The sequence below is a fragment of the Monodelphis domestica genome, chromosome 4, assembly GCF_027887165.1.
Source record: "Monodelphis domestica isolate mMonDom1 chromosome 4, mMonDom1.pri, whole genome shotgun sequence".
Taxonomy (NCBI): Eukaryota; Metazoa; Chordata; class Mammalia; order Didelphimorphia; family Didelphidae; genus Monodelphis; species Monodelphis domestica.
The window spans coordinates 441,004,863-441,024,413 of record NC_077230.1 but is presented as its reverse complement, the minus strand read 5'-3'; the positions used below and the strand labels follow the sequence as shown (position 1 = coordinate 441,024,413).

The window sequence follows — 19,551 nt, the reverse complement described above, 5'->3', positions numbered from 1 at the left end:
CGATTTGGGGCAGGGAGCACTCCTAGGTTTGTCAGGACAAAAGGAATGAGGAAAGAGGATTGAAAAATCCAATGATAGAGTCCTTTTAGTAATTCAATAATATAGTATTAAGAATAAATCTTCTTACCATGTCAAAAAAAGGTGAATGTCTCTTCCTGCCCTCTGTGTCCTTCATCTCTATCAGGATGGGGCTCATATATTTCCTATTTTGTCCTCTGCAGACATGGTCAGTCATTCATGTATCCAAGTTCTTCAAGTCTTTCAGATTTATTTCTTATTACCATATTGTTTTTATTTGTAACATGTTCTGGATCTGCTCACTTCTCTTTACATTAGTCCATACAAAGCTGCCCAGGTAGCTCTGCAACATGATTTCTTACATTTCATCACATTGACAACATAGAAGCTTTACGAGTTGTGTAGACGAGCTTTCCTTCTTATTTAGAGAAGATCAGGTCAAAGGGAGAGGAAGTAAAATTAAATTCGGCAAACCACAAATAGGATTGCCCTTCTGTCTATTCCCTGTCTGCATAAATAAGGGGGAAAAAGGAAATTGTTAGATATTTTACACCATATTTAATACTCATAGAAGGAATCATGATAGGTTTTTTTTTATCACAACCTACTGAATTTTTTTTTTAAACCCTTACCTTCTGTCTTGGAGTCAACACTGTGTATTGGCTCCAAGGCAGAAGAGTGGTAAGGGCTAGGCAATGGGGGTCAAGTGACTTGCCCAGGATCACATTCCTACTGAATTTTAATATCTCAAAATCAAGCAATAAATGATAGAAATGATTTCACATGTAATTCTCTTTTTTCAGTTATTTTTTTTCATTCACTTTTCATTTCTCTCTCACACACACACACAGGTGCCTCTAGGTGCCTAACTGTCCTAGGATTGTATGATTCTTCATGGAATTCCCAAAGCAGACCCTCACTCTCAGGGCTTGTTCACTAAAAACCAAACTTCTCCCTCCTTTTCAACATGGCCTGCTCTATGACTAAGAGAGACAATCTCTGCTTCAGCTCTCTCACTGCTCGGTCCATCTCTTTTTCCCTCCCCTGCCTGTTTCTCTCCCTCTCTTCTTTTCTTCCTCTCTCCCACTTTCTTTTATTGTTCAGAACCTATTTCCATTTTATTACTATTTGCACTTGGGTGGTCATTTAGAGTCTACATCTCCAATCATATCCCCATCGACCCATGTGATCAAGCACTTGTTTTTTTCTTCTGGGTTTCTTCTCCCACAGTTCTTTCTCTGGATGTAGATACATTCTTTCTTATAAGTTCCTCAGAATTGACCTGGGTCATTGCATTGCTGCTAGTAGAGAAGTCAGTTACATTAGATTGTGCCACAGTGTATCAGTCTCTGTGTACAATGTTCTCCTGGTTCTGCTCCTTTCGCTCTGCATCTTCTCTCCCACTTACTCTTTCTCTCTCCTCTCTATCTCTCTGCTTCTGTCTTTGTCTCTGTCTCTCTCCCCACTGACTCTGTTTCACTAGTTTTCTGTGTCTGCTTGTGTGTCCATAATTGTGAGGGGAAACAATTGCAGGGCAAGACTTTTTTGGGGACTTGGGGTTACAATTACAGAAAGATTCATTAAGGATTTTCATTCATTTTAAAACATAGACTTTGGGTGAAAGTGTGATCTCGATAGCATTTTGTAATATACAGACTAGGCAGGCAGTGGGGTGGCATTTATAAAGATGATGCTAGAATGCTTCCATAAAGGGAAATTCTGAGAAATTGTTTCTCCCAACTTTCCACCAAGAATGGAAAGCTAGATGACCCAGTGGAGAGAGTGCCAGGCCTGGAGTTAGGAACACTCATCTTCCTGAGTGCAAATCTGGCCTCAAATCCTTACTTTGTGACTCTCAGCAAGTCACTTAACCCCATTTCCCTCAGTTTCCTTATCTGTATAATGAGCTGGAGAAGGAAATGGCAAACCACTCCAGAATCTTTGCAAAGAAACCCCCAAATGGGGTCCCAAAAAGTTAGAAATGATTGAAAACAATGGAATGACAGCAATAAAATCCACCAAAAATGATGTTAAAGTAGATGGATATTGGAAAAGTATGAAATACTCATATTATCAGAACAATAGACTTATTTTCAGGAAAAAATGAATAAGAAATAACTATCAAAGAGAAGGGAGAAAACCCAAGAACTATTTTAATTTAAAGGCAAATTCTCTTATTTGAAAACTAACTCCAGGTTTGCATAAATAAAATTTGCAAAAATAAAGAAAGAGGGCAACTTACTAAACTTCTCCTGTGAGAAAAATATTATGTTGATGCCTGGTCTAGAGAGAGACAAGTCAGAGAAAGAAAACTATAGAGCACTATCTCTAATGAACATTAATTTAATTTTTTAATTTAGTTTTTTTTTTACCAATTACATGTTATAACAGATTTCCACATAAGTTTTCCAAAGTTATCAGATCGACATTGTCTCTTTCCTTCTCTTCCCTCCCCTGTCCCGGAGCTGGCAAGCAATTCAATCTGCATTATACATATATTATCATGCAAAATATATTTCCATATTATTCATTTTTGTCAGTGAATAATCTTATAAAATCAAAACATTCAGCATATACCCAAATAAACAGATGAATAATTGTTTGTTTTCATCTGCATTCCTACTCCCACAGTTCTTTCTCTGGAGGTGGATAGATAGTATTCTTTGTCCTAAGTCCCTCAGAATTGTCCTGGATCATTGTATTGCCAATAATAGCTGCCTTTCACATTTAATCATTTGAATATTAATTTTGAAATATTTAATAAAATAATAGTAAAGAAGATAAGGCAACTTATTAAAAAGATCACCCAAGGTGACTAGGTTGGGTTTGCAGCTTTGAAATTAGAAAATCGATAAAAATTAGATAATAATAATTTAAAAAACAATATTATATGATTATAGCAAAAGATGAAGGTAAAGCTTTTCTGACAAAAACAACCTCTACTTATGCGAAACTAATAGACACACAAAGTTTCTAGAGAAATAAATAAAACTTTCCTCAATATTTTTTTGAAAGCTAGTATTTTCTAAAAAGAAGAAATAATAGAGGGCAGCTAGTTGGTTCTGCAGATTGAGAGCCAGGCCTAGAGGTCCTGTGTTCAAATCTAGCTTCAGACACTTCCTAGCTAGTTATTTAATCACTGGGCAAGTTACTTAATCACTATTGACTAGTTCTGCCTTGGAACTAATATACAATATTGATTCTAAAATTGAAGATAAGGATTTAAAAAAAGAAAAGAAGAAGAAATAATAGGAAGCTGTCTAATGAAATTGGAGTAAAACAAAGTTTCCATTGTTAACATTATTATCTGATGCTCAAAATGCTTAAAGAATTTGTTGTTCAGTTGTTTTTCAGTCATGTCTGACTCTTTTTAATCCCAATTGGAAGTCTCTTAGTAAAGATATGTGACTAGTTTGCCATTTTCTTCTCCTCATTTTACAAATGAGGAAACTAAAGCAAATGGGATTAAATGAGTTGCTCAGAGTCACAGAGCTAGCAAGTGTCTGAGGCCAGATTTGAACTTAGGAAGATGTCTTTTTGATTCCAGACCCAGTGTGTGTAACTGGAAATCTTGTGTCTTTGAACTATATTTCCCAGGGGTCTACTGACTTCCTGTCATTATGTGCTGACATAGACAGGAGATAAATAGGGTGCTCTTCCATGGCTAGCTCTCTTTCCTTCTTGGATCAGAACATTGGTGGAGCAGGCTGTTTGAGCAGGTATATCAGTCATGGGCATGTGGTTTTATTTTGTTACCTTTTTTTATTTTGTTACTCCAATTGATTATTAATCTTATAAAATATAATATTTGAAGTTATTGTATATTAATTTTAATTTTTACAAGTATTGTATCCAATGAATCACCTGTGCTCATGAGAATCAGATAGCAAAAAGATAAGATATGAGTAATAAATTATCAAAAAAGATAATGCTTTAAGAATAAGATAGAAAAAGAAAATGAATGAAAACATCCTGGAGCAGGAAGAAAAAAAATGATCACTTTTGCAGACATTTTGGTTTCCTTAGAGAACTCTAGAAAGTCTACTAAAAATAATAGAAATAATTATTAAATTCAATAACTAGCCAGTCATTAAACAACCCTCCCCCCAATTATCATCCTTTGTGTATATGATCAATGAAACCTAACAGAAAAAGATATTGCTTTCAAAATTAATAGATCTATAAATTATCTGGGTGCTGTTGCCAAGACCACTGGAATTATCTAGATTGATCTAAAAAGACTGAATGTAAAAACTATCATTGGGATAGGGACTGGGCCTGTATTTTCATTAGGTTGTTGGTGGCCAGTTTCTGTGCAAATTTCAATCTTCTGATTTTCGTAGAACACAAAGTGGTTAAGTGATGTGCCCAGGGTTACCCAGATGCTATGTGTCAGAGGCAGGACTGTTTGACATTAAAGCCAATTCTCCATGTGCTGTGGGAGGAATGCCAAATGGTCCAGGAGGGCTGACCCGGCCCAAGAATGATGTGCCCCATTCGTTACACCATGTGTCGTCTAAATTGCTCATGGTTGGGTCATGCTAACATGATATACTACACAAATTAATTTATAGATTCAGTTTTACTCCAAATGACTATCTTAAACATCTCCTTTATATGTCCAGTGATACATTAGTGTTTCATTCCATTCATATCTCAAAATTAATCCTACACCCACTTCCCCACTGCAAGCAGACATACCCAGATCTCTCCAACAAGAGAGAAACCAACACTTGCTATGACCTTTCTTTCTAGGACTTTTGTGAATTTTAAAACTACTCCACCCTACTCAGCAGCTATCTCCTGATTGTAACAATGAAGACACTCTCTTTAACAGAATCAGGAATGTCTTGTAGTACTTTCATTACTCCACCTTACTTAGACATACTTTAGGGGAAGATAAAGTTGTAGTCTCCTAATTAAACAATTGTAAACCTTAAAATTTCTTAGACTTATAAATGTTGGAAATTTCACCATTGGGAAATTTCATACTTAAAGAATTTCCTACTGATAGTGGGAACTCTATTGGAATGTGAACCCCATTGGCATGGGAGGTTCCTTCTCCTCCCTACTTAAGATTACTTTGGGACAGAAACCTTTTGCTGAACAATGGAAAGGGCTTTGACCTATGCTTAAGCATAGAACAGGAAGTTCTTTGAGTCATGATTGATTTTAGAATTGATACAATAGAGATACTTGGAATGACAGAACCAGGTCTTGGAACTTCCAATCTCCACCCTGCTCAGGGTAACAGGATTTAGGAAGGGCTGCAGCAAGGGATCAAGATTTAATTATTTGAGAATATGACCTTCAACAGACATGTGCAAAGCCACAGACCTCTGGGTGGTCCTGGGTTAAGCTAGAGCCACCATTGGCACAGGGAAGACATGGACAGTGATTGGTAGATGTGAGAACTGAGGGGAGGGAACTTGGATGGTTTCCTTAAAGATAGCAGGGTCTGAGGACTGAGGAGGTGGTTAGAGAGGTTTTGCTCTGAGAGGTTGCGCTCTGAGAAGCTTGCTCTGAAGGAAGCTAGAGGTGGAGGCCCCTGAGACTGTTTCTCCATTTTGGTCACGTGAGTGATAGGGACTGATCTCTTTTCTTTGCCTCAGCTATCTAAGGGCTTGGGCCTTTTGGCCCAGCCTAAACAGAGGGGGTATTTAAGCCCTATTCCCTTCTCTCCCCCCCCCTCTCTCTCATACCTTTCTTCCTCCTGTTTTGTAATTAAAAACTCCATAAAAGGTTGACTGCTGACTTGAGTTTCATTTAGGAATTACATAGCTGAATTCCTTGGCGACCTTAAATTAATATATAACAGTCTTTTAAAGTGATTTCCTTGTCACACAATGAAGGTACTTAGTTCTCACCTTATAGTGAACCTAGAACTTCAAGCTAAGTCTATTTTTAGACCTTAATACAAAAAGGCGTTAAGTAACTATAAAGGTTAAATCAATCACAAAAAGGTCAAGTAACTACCAAAAGTTGAATTTAACAAAGAAGTGTGAAGTAGCTCAAAAATCTAATCAAAGAAGGTAAGAACTAAAAGTATGGGCAGTCCTGGAGAAAGCCTTTGATGTGATTGGTAGATGTGAAAATTTAGAGGTGGAGACACGAGGGTGAAAGGTCTATATATATTTGGGATTTTTTGTCTCTCAAAAACTTTCCCCGGAAAGTTGGATCTGGCTGATCACTTCCTATGAGCAGCCTGGGTTCTATCCTGGAACTCAGCCTGGAGGAGCTCACTCAGACAGCTTCCTTGAGACAGTCTCATGGTGACTTGGGTAAGACTGACTTCCTTTTCCCTTGGGCTCAGGGAGGCCCCTTTGGCCAAGGCCTTGAACTCCTTCCTGGCTCAGCCTGAGCCAGAGCAGTTTAAATGAACTCTTTCCTCTCTCTCTCTTCTCCTTAATTCCCTCTCTCTATATTAATTAAAATCATCATAATTTCCAGCTGACTTGAGTATTTTATTATTTGGGATATCCCATGGCGACCAATTAAGTCAAAACGCTAAAATTATCCTTTACACTATCCCTGCTATGCTGTATCTCTTCTCCCTCTTCCCTTCTTCTAAACCCTCAACACGGAGGAACTGGAATGTGCAGTGAGGAGACCCGGTGGAACCAATCAGAGAGGGGGAAGGTGAACAGAAAGAATCAGAGCAATTCCAGGGTCTGATCTCTAGCGTCGCAGCAGCAGCCTAGAGGAGAAATTGAGGTTACGAGGCTCTATGTTTGTTTATACATGGGTTTTGTGGTATATTTTCATTTTCACCCCAGAGAGGCCGAGACTGAGGGAGAGAATAAATGTTTGTTAATCTTTAAAGAAAAAATGCTGCAGATCAGGAAGATTTTGGAAAAGGCTAATTGAAGACCTCGGAGGTTCTACCTGGAACTGGTGGTACTGGCAGAGATACCCCACCAGGCTCTTCCCAGCTTCTCCGAGGCCCTCCCTTCCTGGCTCTTCCGAGGCCACCGTATTTCTTGACGCCCAATCACCCTCCACCGCAGCCCCCTTTGCTCAGCCTCTTCCCAATGGTAGGTTCTTTGCCCAACAGGAAGAGCTCCTCCGCCCCCGGCTCCTTTCTGGGGCTTGGGTCTAGCAAAAGCTTGGCTGGAGGCAAAGACATCTTTAGGGGCCCAGACCCGCCCTCCCCCCCCCCACCCCCCCACGCACTATCGCCCCCTACAGGGCCTCCAACCGCGCCGCTGTCCTCAGGGACCCCTCGGCCTTTCCCATCTGGGCTAGGCACTGGAATAGGTACCCAGTGAGGCCTCGGCCGTGAACCCCGGAAACGGACAATTTAGGAAGGAGGGGGTCCCTGCACCGAGGACAATCGGCTCCCGAGGGGAGGGGGAGCCAGGCACAAGAGGGATGCAGGGTGGCGGGGCGGCCCGAGACCCGATTCCAGAGGCCCAAGGTGGATGGGGCCCAGGCGGAAAGAGGGTAGCTACAGATGTCCAGGCCCGCGGGGGAAGAGGTGGAAGCCGTGGAAGTCAAGGGACCACACTCAGGAGCCTTCCCGCAGCCCCGCCCCCACCTCCTCCAGCAGCCTTAGTTCCAGGGCAAGTGCGACCCCAGGACTACATTTCCCAGAAGCCCCCGGAACATAGGCTACTTCCGTTTCCTCCCCGTAACTTCGTGGTCAGGGCTCTTTAGTCAATCAAGCTGAGGCTGCCCGCGCGGACCGGGAGGATAAAGTATCCATAAATAAACCCTAGGACCCAGTCTTTCCAAGACCCACTTCCCGCCATTGGACCCAGCAGTCATGAACTCCCCAAATTTTTTCCCACCAGACCGGGGATCCTGGAGGTCTACCTCCTCAAATCCCGCCCCGCCCTGCACTCCCCAGCCTTTTAGAACCCTCATCCCACGTAACCCAGACGCGCACCACCCCTGCCCTGCGGCCTCTGACGGTCCCCTCTCCCCTCGTGCACCTCCCACATGTCTGACATATTTGTAAACTGAGGAACAGCTTTAGTTCTTTTCCTCTACGTGGAGGAGGGCAAAGGCCCTAGAGACTGCCTCCCCATTTCCCAGAAGAGGAAGAAAATGGAGGTGGGATGCTGTAAATTCGGAGCACCCTTTGTGAAGCAAGGACACCCCGGAGCAGGTGGAGCGGTTTGGCTGGGTACCAAACAGCTCGGAGCATCCAAGAGCGGATGAAAGCATCTCGCGTTGGGAGGAGGAAGAAGGGGCTGACATCGGGAGGGATCTAGGAGTGTGGGCAGAGTTCCCACAAAAGGGGCCGGGCTTGCTGGTTGCCCCAGCATTGCCCCAGGAAGAGGGACAAAGACAACGCTGGTACCTTCTGGGGCGGCGGCCATAACTGTCTTTAGCATCGGAACCAGGAAAAAACCGATTCCCTTATTTGAGAATATAGAGGGGAGCAGACATCGATACCGGCAGGTGTGCAGTCCCAGAACAACTCCACAGAGATCGAAGTGTGGACCAGAGATAGCCACTGTGTGCGCACAGAGCAAGGACCTGAGAGTTGGCTATGGCATGAACCAGTGGCCGGTGGGACTCAAAGACAATCTACCATCCCAGGACAGAGGGAGTTGGTTTCCATGGTTACCTCAGCCTGGCTGTTGCTTTCCAAGGCAATTTCTTCGAGTTACTCTGGGTCCTACAGACAGTTTCTCCAAATCTTTCCGAGACCCGGGTAAACTGAGTCAGCCTTGCACATCTTCATTACCAACATAGTTGGGCAGCTTGGCCATATCAAGATAATTATCAAGATAATTTACACATTCTTTATATCCCCTGGAGGAATCTTCATCCAGGTCACATCCACCAACTCTCGGACCATGGATGTCCCAGAGGGTTCTGCTCTGGGTCCTCTTCTCCCTCTAGACTGCTTCACTTGTGGAACTCATTATGTGCCGTGGACTTTATGAACATCTGTATGTGAAGGGTCCTCTAATCTATGCATCCAGGTCTGCTGACCTTCAGTCTCTTGTCTTTGAAGTGCCTGTTGGACATCTCTAATTGGATGTCCCGTTACCATCTTAAACTCATGTCCAAAACTGAACTCATCCTATTTTCCCCAAACCATCCCTTCTTCTGAACTTCCCTATTGCCACCATCCTTCCTTGGGTGCCATCCTCAACTCCTCACTCTTCTCTGCCCTCCCCCCCCCATCCTTGCCTTGTATGCAAGCTATTTTCCATGCCTGTCCACTTCAGCTCCTCAGCATTTCTCCAGTAGCCTCCTTGTGTCCCCTTACTCTGAGTTCAGGCCCTCATGACTTCACACCAGGACCATTGCTATAGCTGCTGGGGAGTCTGTCTGCCTCCACTCTCTCCCCTCTCCAGTCCATCCTCCAGTGTCAAAACCATCTTTGGAAAACATCTGTCACCACCCTATGCAACAGTGACCTCCTATTGCCTATAGGAGCAAGTACTAAATCAGTTTGGCATTCAAAGCCCTTTGTGACCCCCTCTTTCTTTCCAGGCCCAGCCCTCTTACCCCAATGTAGTTTTTGACCCACTGAAATTGGGGACCTGACTTTTCCTCATTCAGCATCCTCCATCTTCCAACTCTAGGCATTTTCTCTGCTCATCCCCCTTGCCTGAAACACTCTCCTTCATCTTTGCCTCCTGACTTCCTTCAAGGTAATATTCCACCTTCTGCAGGACCCCTTTCCTGATGCCTTATAATTCCAGGGCTTTCTTTTTCTTGGTTATCTCCAGTTATATATAGCAAATGTCACAACAGAAATGAACAATGAAAGTCATTATATCTAAGAAATGGAATGTCTTCAAAATTGGCAAACAAGAAAAAAAAAACTACCAATATTTGTCTTTTTATTTTAAAATGTACAACCATGAAAAACAATGAGCACATTTATACATATATGCACATACACACATGCATATATATGCACATACACACATATATAAATCATAAATATGAAGAGAATTGAAGGTGAAATCATTTCTAGTACTTACTGCTCAATTTTCTTTTCCAGATAGTAAAAATTTAATGTCACTTTGAGAAGTGACTTTCCTTCTGGTCTTTCTGCTGTTCTGTTTTCTGAGTATTGAAAACAGCCAACAATTTCCTTTTCTTTTTTGTGTAGGGATGTGGGACAGAAGGACAATTATATTCCAAATGTCCTCAAAATGCCAACTTCCCTCTCTGATCTGACATCCCCTGGGTGAAAAGGAGAATACATAGTTACATATATGCCCACACATGACTCTTGAAACTTATGTCCAGTCAAAGTAAATAAGTTCCCTAAATTATTTGACAGTGTTGAAAATGATGCATTGTAAGAAATGATGATGGTAAGGGTTGCAGAGAAACCTGTGAAGACTTCTATGGACTAATAAAAAGAGAAGTCTGCAGAACAAGAACACTTTACAAAGAAAAACAACATCAAAATAAAAAATAAGTCCAAAAACACTTAATTGAAATGATGTCCCGGGAAGGGTCTGAGTGATAATGTCAGGAGGGATACAGATTGGCTTTCTAGACAGAGTCTGCCTTTTGGCTCACCCGGCTCTTCTGCATCGCCATCTCTCTGCTCACTCTGTTTTGCCACTTACTAAAAGATCCCGTAGACAATGAAGTAAAAAAAAATTATGGCAAATTTTATCATCAAATACATAAGAAACAGAGTCAAATGTATAAAAACAGGAGCCATTCTCTAATCAATCAATTGTCAAGAAATATGAACAAGTAGCTTTTACCACTATTACATGAAATTGCAAATTAAAGCAACTCTGACTTACTGAGCCAGTACAATTAAAAATGCCAAGAGACAGTAATCCCAGGTTTTAAGTCAATGACTGATCAATACAAATTAATTTGATCAAATGGTCCTCTCAAGAATCAAAGGACTTTGGGTTCCCACATGATATATACAATGAATGAGTGTACTCTTTGCCCTCCCCTAGCTTTTTCCAAGATATGTCTAACTGGTGAATAGCCAATGGGAAGGTGGTCCGTGAAGCCCTTCTCCTCTTCTGGAAGAGGTTGGCAGGCATCCTTTTGTTCCCATGTTCCCCAACTGGGCTGAGAAAGAGAGTTTTGCCCAGCCAAGTTTGACCTCTGTAATGATTCTTAATGAGGAATTGAAAGTCATTGTGCTAAATGTAAGTGCATCTGGCATAAGCTGGTTCTACTGGAGTAGATCAGACCTTATATACTTTCTCTTCTATACTTAAAATTCATAGGCATGAAGAATCAGAGGTCACTTAAATGATGGGAGCCTTTACCTTGAAGCCTGGGAACAGAAGTCATTCCATATATTAAAAATAAGTCCTTTCAACCTCTTACGTATCTGAAATGACACACTGCAGGGAATGGGGAGAAACAGATCCACTAAGGAATTGTTGGTGGAGTAGTGAGCTGGTTCAAACATCCTCAGAAACTATCCGGATTTATGCCCAAAGGGCTATAAAACTTCATACCCTGTGACCCAGGAATAGTACTACTCGGTCTATGATGTTGAAAAGTTCAAAGACAAAGGAAAAGGATCCATGGGTACAAAACTATTTTTGGCAATCCTTTTTGTGGTGACAAAGAATTGGGCTTGAGGAGATGCCTATCACTTGGGAATTGGCTGAACAAGTTGTAAAACAAAATTTGAATGGAGTGCTATTGTATTCCGTTACATTGTGTGGAATGTAATGACAAGGAACAATGAAGGGAATGTTTCAGAAAAACATGGAAAGACCTACATAAACGGAAGCAAAGTGAAGTGTGCAGAACCAGGAGAACACAGTACCCCATAACAGCAACACTATAATAATGTGATGATCGATGCAATGATGCAAGAAAATTCTGAAGGACTCATGATGAAAAATGTTATCCACCTCCTGAGAAAGAAATGCAAATTCCAGTACAGTTTGCTTCCTTTTTTCACTTTGCTTCCTTTTTTTTTGTCCTATGGCTAATATAGAAATGTTTTGCATCAATTCATATGTGTAACTGATATGTTTCTTGACTTCTTTGGGGGGGAAGGAGAAAAGAAGAAAATTTGGAATTCAAAAAAGGCTTTAAGTGCAAAGAAAAAAATGAAAAAGATCTAAAAGCTGATGGCAGCACCAAGCTCATGAAGTGAACATCTCCATCATGCAAAAGATGAAATGACTGTAGAAACAGTGTTCCATCTCCTGAGCATGTTGAGTTGTAAAGCAATGCATGGCAACTGCCCCACAAATCGGGACCAAGTTCCTTTCTCCATTAGGAATCAGACCCTGAATACAAGGGAGACAGAGATTTATACAGTGGAAAGAATGGATCAAATACGAGCCGTAATGATTGACATTGTCTAGAAACAGCATTTCTTAATTTTAAAAGACTTTATTTGATCAGTTGAGATATCATAATTGAGGGGAAATGACTCTTTCAACCATCATAAGACAAATGGAAACTCCTGGATGGATTTGGTGAAAGGGGAGTTGTTTGGGCCAGGAAGTGTAGATAGGAAGACTGCAGTGGTCATGGGGATAAGAGAATCTTGTACTCCATGTGTCTGTTTGGTGGTGGGAGTGGGAGGGAGTTGGAGGAAGAGACAAGACCTAGGCCTTTCAAAGCTATGTTATTTCTTGATCTTCTTCCCTCCCTCCCTCCCTCCCTCCCTCCCTCCCTCCCTCCCTCCCTCCCTCCCCCCCTCCCTCCCTCCTTCTCTCCCTCCCTCCCTTCCTCTCTCCCTCCCTCCTTTCCCTTACCTTCTGTCTTGGAATCAATACTGTGTATTGGTTCCAAGGCAGAAGAGTGGTAAGGGCTAGGCAATGGGGGGGAGGGGGTGTCAAGTGACTTGGCCAGGGTCACACAGCTGGGAAATGTCTGAGGCCAGATTTGAACCTAGGACATTCCATCTTTAGGCCTGGCTTTCCATCCACTGAGCCACCCAGCTGCCCCCTTGATCATCCTTTCTTATGAGGGTCCAGAGAAAAGACAATGGACCAGTGTCCCAGGGATCAGACTATCTCAAGCACTTGGAACTAGTCTGACTCAGTCTCCTCCTCTCAATCCATACATCTCCTTGTCCAACTTCCTTCATCTGCTCAAGCAGGGTTTCAGGGCTGGCCAGTTCCAGACTGACCATGATTGCCCTGAGCAAAGCCATCCTGGATAGGGTGCCCTAAGAGCTCCCCAAGGACTCCCAGAAGGGAGCAGGGGCTGGCCAGGACAGGAGTAGAGAAGAGACGTCTCAGGACATTGGCACAAAGTGGAGATCCAGACCTTGTGTGCTGACCAAGTATGGCCTCCACATGGATGAACAGCCTCAGAGCCCCTGAAAGGGTTCCAAGGAGTGAGCCCTCATTGGCCAGGGCTTGCCATGCCCCCTCCCCCACCACACTCTCTAGAGTGACCTCAGGGGCTGTGAAGAGGAAAGTGAGGCAGTCCCTGGGCCAGGAGCTGTCCTGGTCTCTGCCTGCACAGTCCTCTCTGCTTTCAGCTGTCCTGGCTGTTCTCCTCCCTGGTGGCAGGGTGGGCAGAGGGTCGGGGCAAGCCTGTGAGTCAGGGGGAGGGAGACAAAGCAGAAGCCCAAGGGAGGAAGGGAGGCCGGACCAGGTGCCAGGGGCCGGGGTGACCCCTCTGGTGTTGGCAGAGCCATTTCCTCCAGACTGGTGACTGCTGGGGGTCAGCATTCCCTGAACTCCAGCTCTGCCTTCCTGTCTATCTAGACTGGCTGCTTAGACAGGGTCTCCCCAGGGGGGTTTCTCAGGGTCCCCTCCGGCTGGTCCAGGCTTCAGCCAGCAGGACACCCAGGAGGAGGAGCACCAGGCCAGCCAGACTGAGGCGGATCACGTTGCCCACAGTGTAATCCTGGGAGGCAGCACCTGAGGGACAGAGGCTGTCACTGAGATGGAGGCGGGGCCTCCCTTTCCCAGGCCTCCCCTCCCTGAGTCCCAGGATGCCACTCCCAGGTTCCTCAGACCCCCAGGCCAGGCTGCTGACCTGAGAAGCCTTCAGTGCTCATTAGTCTGGAGATATGGGTGAGCGCTGGGTCCCCCCAGGCTCCAGGGGCCCAAGTGGGCTCTCCCAGCCCCATCCCTCAGGCCTTCCTCTCCCCTAGCCTGGCTGCCCTGTGACTTGTGGCTTCCAACACTCTGTGGCTCTCCTATGTGTGCAATACTGCTTCCCATCCCCTCCACTGACCTGGGGGTTCCTGGGAACCAGGATTTCTGCCCTTCTGTGTATCTGCAGCACTGAGCACAGTGTAGGAGCCTGCACATAGTAGGAGCTTCAGTCAAAGAGGGAACTGACTGTGCTCTGACACTTGGTGGCTCTGCCATTGTGACTCTTCCTGTTGTTTCACAGGGGAGGGAAGAGGCTGAGAGCACCCAGGAGGAGCTGGGGGGGAGGAGGGGGAAGGGGGACCCTCTGAATCCTCCTCAGGGCCTCTTCCCTGGCTCCAGAGAGCTGAGGGCCAGTCAGGGCCTCAGGACCCGAGCTCAGCATCCTGGATGGGTCCCTGGGACCCGGCGCTAGACAGAGGAGGGGGGGGGGCACATCTCTCCAGCGCGTCCAGCTCCTGGAAATTGGGCTGAGAGGAGCGCAGAGTTCCCTCTCCTGCCAGCCAAGCCTGGAGGACGGGAGGGAAGGGATGGCAGGAACAGGGGCTCTTCATCCGGGCCAAGGCCTGGGATCCCTCCGGGGCCTCTGCTGGGAAAGAGTCAGAAAGCGCGGGGGCTCCTGGGGAAGGGGAGAGAAGGGGCTGCGGCTCCCTCCCGCCTTCTTCCCTGGGCAGCGGCCGCCCCCCTTCCACGTCCCCTGCCCACCATCCTCACCTTCTTCCCTAGAGGGAGACGGGAGGGACGGGAGGGAGGAAAGCTGTGGCTCTCGGAGGGTCCCCAGAAGAGCCAGCAGGGAGGGATCTGTAGGGACCCTGGAGAGGGCCGGGGGAGGGAGAGGCACCAGCCCCGAGACCGCAGCCTTCCCGGGCCCTTCTCCGGGCTCCCCCTTCTAGGACGCAGCTGAGGGAGGACTGACCCGGGGCTGACGGCGGGGAAGCAGAGAGGTCGGGGGAGGGGAGGGTCTCTGCGTTTGTCCCCGGCCTCAGCGTCCCTGCCCTGCCCATCCCATCAGCCTCGCCGGCCTTCACTTACCCATGAGCCCGAGCGCCAGGGGCTCGCTGGGGGCTGACCACTCATAGGGAGAGCCGCTGTGGAAGCTGTAGCAGCTGTAAGTCCCTCCGCGGGCCGCGGAGCCGGCGGGGAGGGAGAAGTTGGTCTGAGACCCCGTTTCCCGCCTCCGGGCCACGCCGAAGGCCACCGGGCCTCCGTCCTTGTACAGAACCGCCCTGTCGTGCCGCTGCTCCGACTGACACTGGAGCGTCACCTCGTGCCCCGAGGCCTCCTCAGGGCTGGGCAGTGCCCACAAGGAGGGTTTGCCGAATCGGCCTGGGGAAGGAGACGCTGGGTCACGGCGGAGAGCCTCCCTGCCCTCCCTGTGCCCAGGCCAGTGCCGCGCCCTTCTCTTGGCTCGGAGCGGGGCAGACACGAGGAGAGCCGCCGCCCGCCCCAGCCCCAGGGAGCCACCGCGTGCCGGTCCCCTGAGATCAGAGCCGGCTCTCCCGCCTCCCGAGGGGGAAGCAGCCCCAGAGGAAGCACGCGAGGGAGGGGAGGCAGGGAGGACCGAGGAGTCGCCGCCGCCTCTGGCCGCCTGCCTGCTCTCACCTGTCACCACCAGCTGCAGGGGCTCACTGTCCTCGGAGCCGCCCGATGGGCTCCTATAGCAGCACTTATAAAGCCCCCCATCGCTGGCCGTGACAGACGAGAGGAGGAACTCGGCCTCCATTCCAGAGTCTGGAGGAATGACCACGTATATGTCCGCGTACCCGCCGGGTCCTGCCTTCCTCAAAGTGAAGAGATGAGCTGTGGGAGACCCCCGACACCACAGCCGCACAGGGGTTCCCTGGGGGACCACAGAGGAGGGCTCAGCCCTGAGGGAGGGTCTGAGGAAGGTGCCTGGGAGGGAAGAAGAGACCAGAGTCCCGGAGGGTCCCCCTGCCTAGCTGACCGGCCCCTCCACACCCGCACTCGAACCCCTGGGCCCTCTCAGAGTCTTTGCATCTCACCAGCCCACACTCTCCCTCCCACACCTGTGCTCCCCCACGGCTGCCTTGGAGGCAGTTGGCCGTGCTGGGTGGGTTTGGTGGGGAAAGGACTCACCCTCTTGAGCCTGGGCCCTCTCTTGCAGACACAGCCCTAGAGGAGAGGCTCTGGGTTAGACGCAGCCCTTTAGAACCCTCATCCTTACCATGAAAGTGGAGGGGCCACAGCCAGACCCCAGGAGCCCCAGCTGCCTTCCCTCTGGCCTTAGTGCTCTTTTCTGTAAAGTGGGCTGAGGGGGCTGGACTCAGTTTGCCTAAGGTTGCCTCCAGCTTTGAGAATCTTCTAAAAGGCCTTGAACCTCTTCCCCCAGGACTCACACAGATACAGCAGGACAGAGAGTGTGGAGGCCATGGTGTCCCAGGTGCTGGTGGGAGAGCAGACCCAATGCCAGAGGCAGAATGAGGCCAGGGCCAGCCCAAACCAGTCTCCAGCCTCTGGTCAAGGGGGCAGCCCCTTCCTCCTTGTGGTTTTCACATCATCCCAGGGGTGGAGGGTGGAGTTCCTTGGGAGTTGGAAGGGGAAGTAAAGTCAGAAAAATCCCAAAAAGGAGATGGAGGAAGCCTCAATTTGAAGGCAACCTCTACCCCCTACTAGTCTTGTGACCAAGCCCAGTCTCTGCACCTCCCTAGTTCTCAGTTTCTTCTCTGTATAATGGGCAGGAGGTGGCTTCATTGACTCTGTCTCTCTCTGGCTCTGTCTCTCTCTATCTCTCTGTCTCTCCATCTGTCTCTCTCTTCCTCCCTCTCTCCCTCTCTTTATATCTGTCTGAAGTAAATTTCTCTCTTTTCTGTGTCACTCTTGTGATGTCATCTCTCATCACCTGGAGTGGAGGCCAGATACCACCAAGTAAATTGAGGCTGGACCAGCCATTGGAAAGGAGTCAAGAAATTCACAAGATCAGGAGGGCAGGACGATCTTCCCTGTAATACCCCTTTGACTGCCTCCATTGGTGGCCTAGACAAATTAAGAAACTGTGGATGACATGTAAGAGTTAGTGGCTGGAGAAAAGACTGTAATAAAGTGAGACAAGGAGGAAATGGGGATCTGGGATGTGCTGTGGATGGTGCTGACTGGACCATGGTGGAATGTAGTGTGGAGGCTCCACAATGTGGAGGCCACAGATTTACCAGCTGAGTACCTATTTTCCCCTCTCCTGCCTCCTCCTCCTCCTCCTCCTCCTTTTGAATTAATAAAATTATTAAGCTACAAACAGCCTCACAATTTTTCATTCTTACATATCTGTTCATCTTCTCTAGCTCTCTGACCCACAAACTCCCCATTGCCTCCAGGATCAAAGATAACTTCTTGGTTGAGCTTTGAAGCCTCTCAGAAAGCCTCCTTCCCTCCCTCCCTTCTCATACTCTCCTCTCCTTCACATATGCATCTTACCTGCTCTGACCTCCTTAGACTTCCTTGCAAGGAGGCTCCATTTCCCATCATTCTATATTCTCACTGACTACCCTCTATGCCTGAGAATCTCTTCCTCCTCTTCTCTCCTGCCTCACTTCCTCAAGACTCAGCTAAAATGCAGGAAGGAGGCCTTTCCACTTCCCCACCTGCTAGTCTCTTTATCCAAATCAATATGGGATAATGAGACTGAGGCCCAAAAGGTCCACCTTTGTCTGTTTACTGGCAAGGCTAGCAATCACCAAGGATGGAAATCAATGGTCCCTCAGTAATGAAAGGTCCGTGACACAGACTGGCTCTTCTAGACAGTTGAGGGATTTGACAAGGTCCAGAAATGTGCCCCCCCCCCCCCCAGCTAAGATTGTGATTGATTCTTAATTTTGCTTAACTACAACTGATCATGAGTCTTCACCAGTCATGGAGACCATAGAACTCGTATTAGGCCAATGTCCTTTTTATATTTAATTTTTAATTTTGATTGTCATGCCAAACACCCTTCCATATTAGTCATTGTTGTAAGAACACACTCAGACATAGACAAAATCCCAAAGTAGAAGCATAAATACACTGATGTGAAAGACGATTCCAACAATCTTTCTCTGGAGGTGGATAGCATTCCTTGGTGTAAGTCTTTCAGCAATCATCCCAAGTCATGGCTTTGTCCAGAGTAGCCAAGTTTTCACACATAATCATAGCCACATATTGCTGTTATTGTGTACAATGTTCTAGTTCTGCTTATTTCATTGCATCGGTCCTTGCATATTTTTCCGGCTTTTTTTGAAATCATCTTGCTCATTATTCCTTTGAGCACAGTAGTATTTCATCACCAACATGCACCACAATTTGTTCAGCCATTCCCCAATTGAAGGGCATCTCCTCATTTTCCAATTTTTGGCCACCACAAAGAGCTGTGACAAAAAAATCACTTTAAAAGACTGATATATATATATATATATATATATATATATAGTAATTTAAGGTCGCCAAGAAATTCAGCTATGTAATTCCTAAATGAAAACTCAAGTCAGCAGTCATCCTTTTATGGAGTTTAATTACAAACAGGAGGACGAAAGGTATTAGAGATAGAGAGAGGGAGAGAGAGAGAGAGAGAGAGAGAGAGAGAGAGAGAGAGAGAGAGAGAGAGAGAGAGAGAGAGAGAGAGAGAGAGAGAGAGAGAGAGAGAGAGAGAGAGAAAGAAAGGGGAGAGAAGGGAATAGGGCTTAAATAGCCCTTCTGTTTAGGCTGGGCCAAAAGGCCCAAGCCCTTAGATAGCTGAGGCAAAGAAAAGAGATCAGTCCCTATCACTCACGTGACCAAAATGGAGAAACAGTCTCAGGGGCCTCCACCTCCAGCTTCCTTCAGAGCAAACTTCTCAAAGCACCACCTCTCAGAGCAAAAACCTCTCCAACCAACCCCTCCTCAGTCCTCAGACCCCTCTATCTTTAAGGAAACCATCCAAGTTCCCTCCCCTCAGTTCTCACATCTACCAATCACTGTCCATGTCTTTCCTGTGCCAATGGTGGCTGTAGCTTAACCCAGGACTGCCCAGAGGTCTGTGGCTTTGCACATATCTGTTGAAGGTCATACTCTCAAATAATTAAATCTTGATCCTTTGCTGCAGCCCTTTCCTAAATCCTGTTAGGGCTGAGTGGGGTGGAAATTGTATTTTCCAAGACCTGGTTCTGTCATTCCAAGTATCTCTATTGTATCAATTCTAAAATCAATCATGACTCAAAGAACTTCCTGTTCTATGCTTAAGCATAGGCCAAAGCCCTTTCCATTGTTCAGAAAAAGGTTTCTGTCCTAAAGTAATCTTAAGAAAGGAGGAGGAGGAACCTCCCATGCCAATGGGGTTTACATTCCAATAGAGTTCCCACTATCAATAGGAAATTTTTCAAGTATGAAATTTCCCAATGGTGAAATTTCCAACATTTATAAGTCTAAGAAATTTTAAGGTTTACAGAGCGCAGCTATGAATATTCTTGTACAAGTTTTTTTCCTTATTATCTCTTTGGGGTACAAACACAGCAGTGCTATGGCCGGATCAAAG

At 46.3% G+C, this 19,551-nt stretch overlaps 1 protein-coding gene across 1 annotated transcript; it reads right to left on the bottom strand.

Moving 5' to 3' along the window:
- Positions 1-12,653: 12,653 nt before the first annotated feature.
- LOC103092626 (leukocyte immunoglobulin-like receptor subfamily A member 6) lies at positions 12,654-16,132 on the bottom strand. Its single transcript, XM_016422710.2, has 3 exons — positions 15,087-16,132; positions 14,137-14,205; positions 12,654-13,817 (listed from the first exon to the last, which is right to left on the bottom strand). Exons 1-3 carry the CDS (start codon positions 15,775-15,777, stop codon positions 13,699-13,701), a joined length of 879 nt encoding a protein of 292 aa, XP_016278196.2. The 5' UTR covers positions 15,778-16,132; the 3' UTR covers positions 12,654-13,698.
- Positions 16,133-19,551: the final 3,419 nt, after the last annotated feature.

Bases quoted from the DNA above. Each gene is read 5' to 3' on its own strand.
- LOC103092626 (XM_016422710.2), bottom strand. From the start codon at position 15,777: ATGGAGGCCGAGTTCCTCCTCTCGTCTGTCACGGCCAGCGATGGGGGG. The intron at 14,206-15,086 runs GTAAGTGAAGGC...TACTATGTGCAG, and splicing joins CCTGGCGCTCGGGCTCATGG to GCTCCTACACTGTGCTCAGT. The intron at 13,818-14,136 runs GTCAGTGGAGGG...TCTGTCCCTCAG, and splicing joins TGGTTCCCAGGAACCCCCAG to GTGCTGCCTCCCAGGATTAC.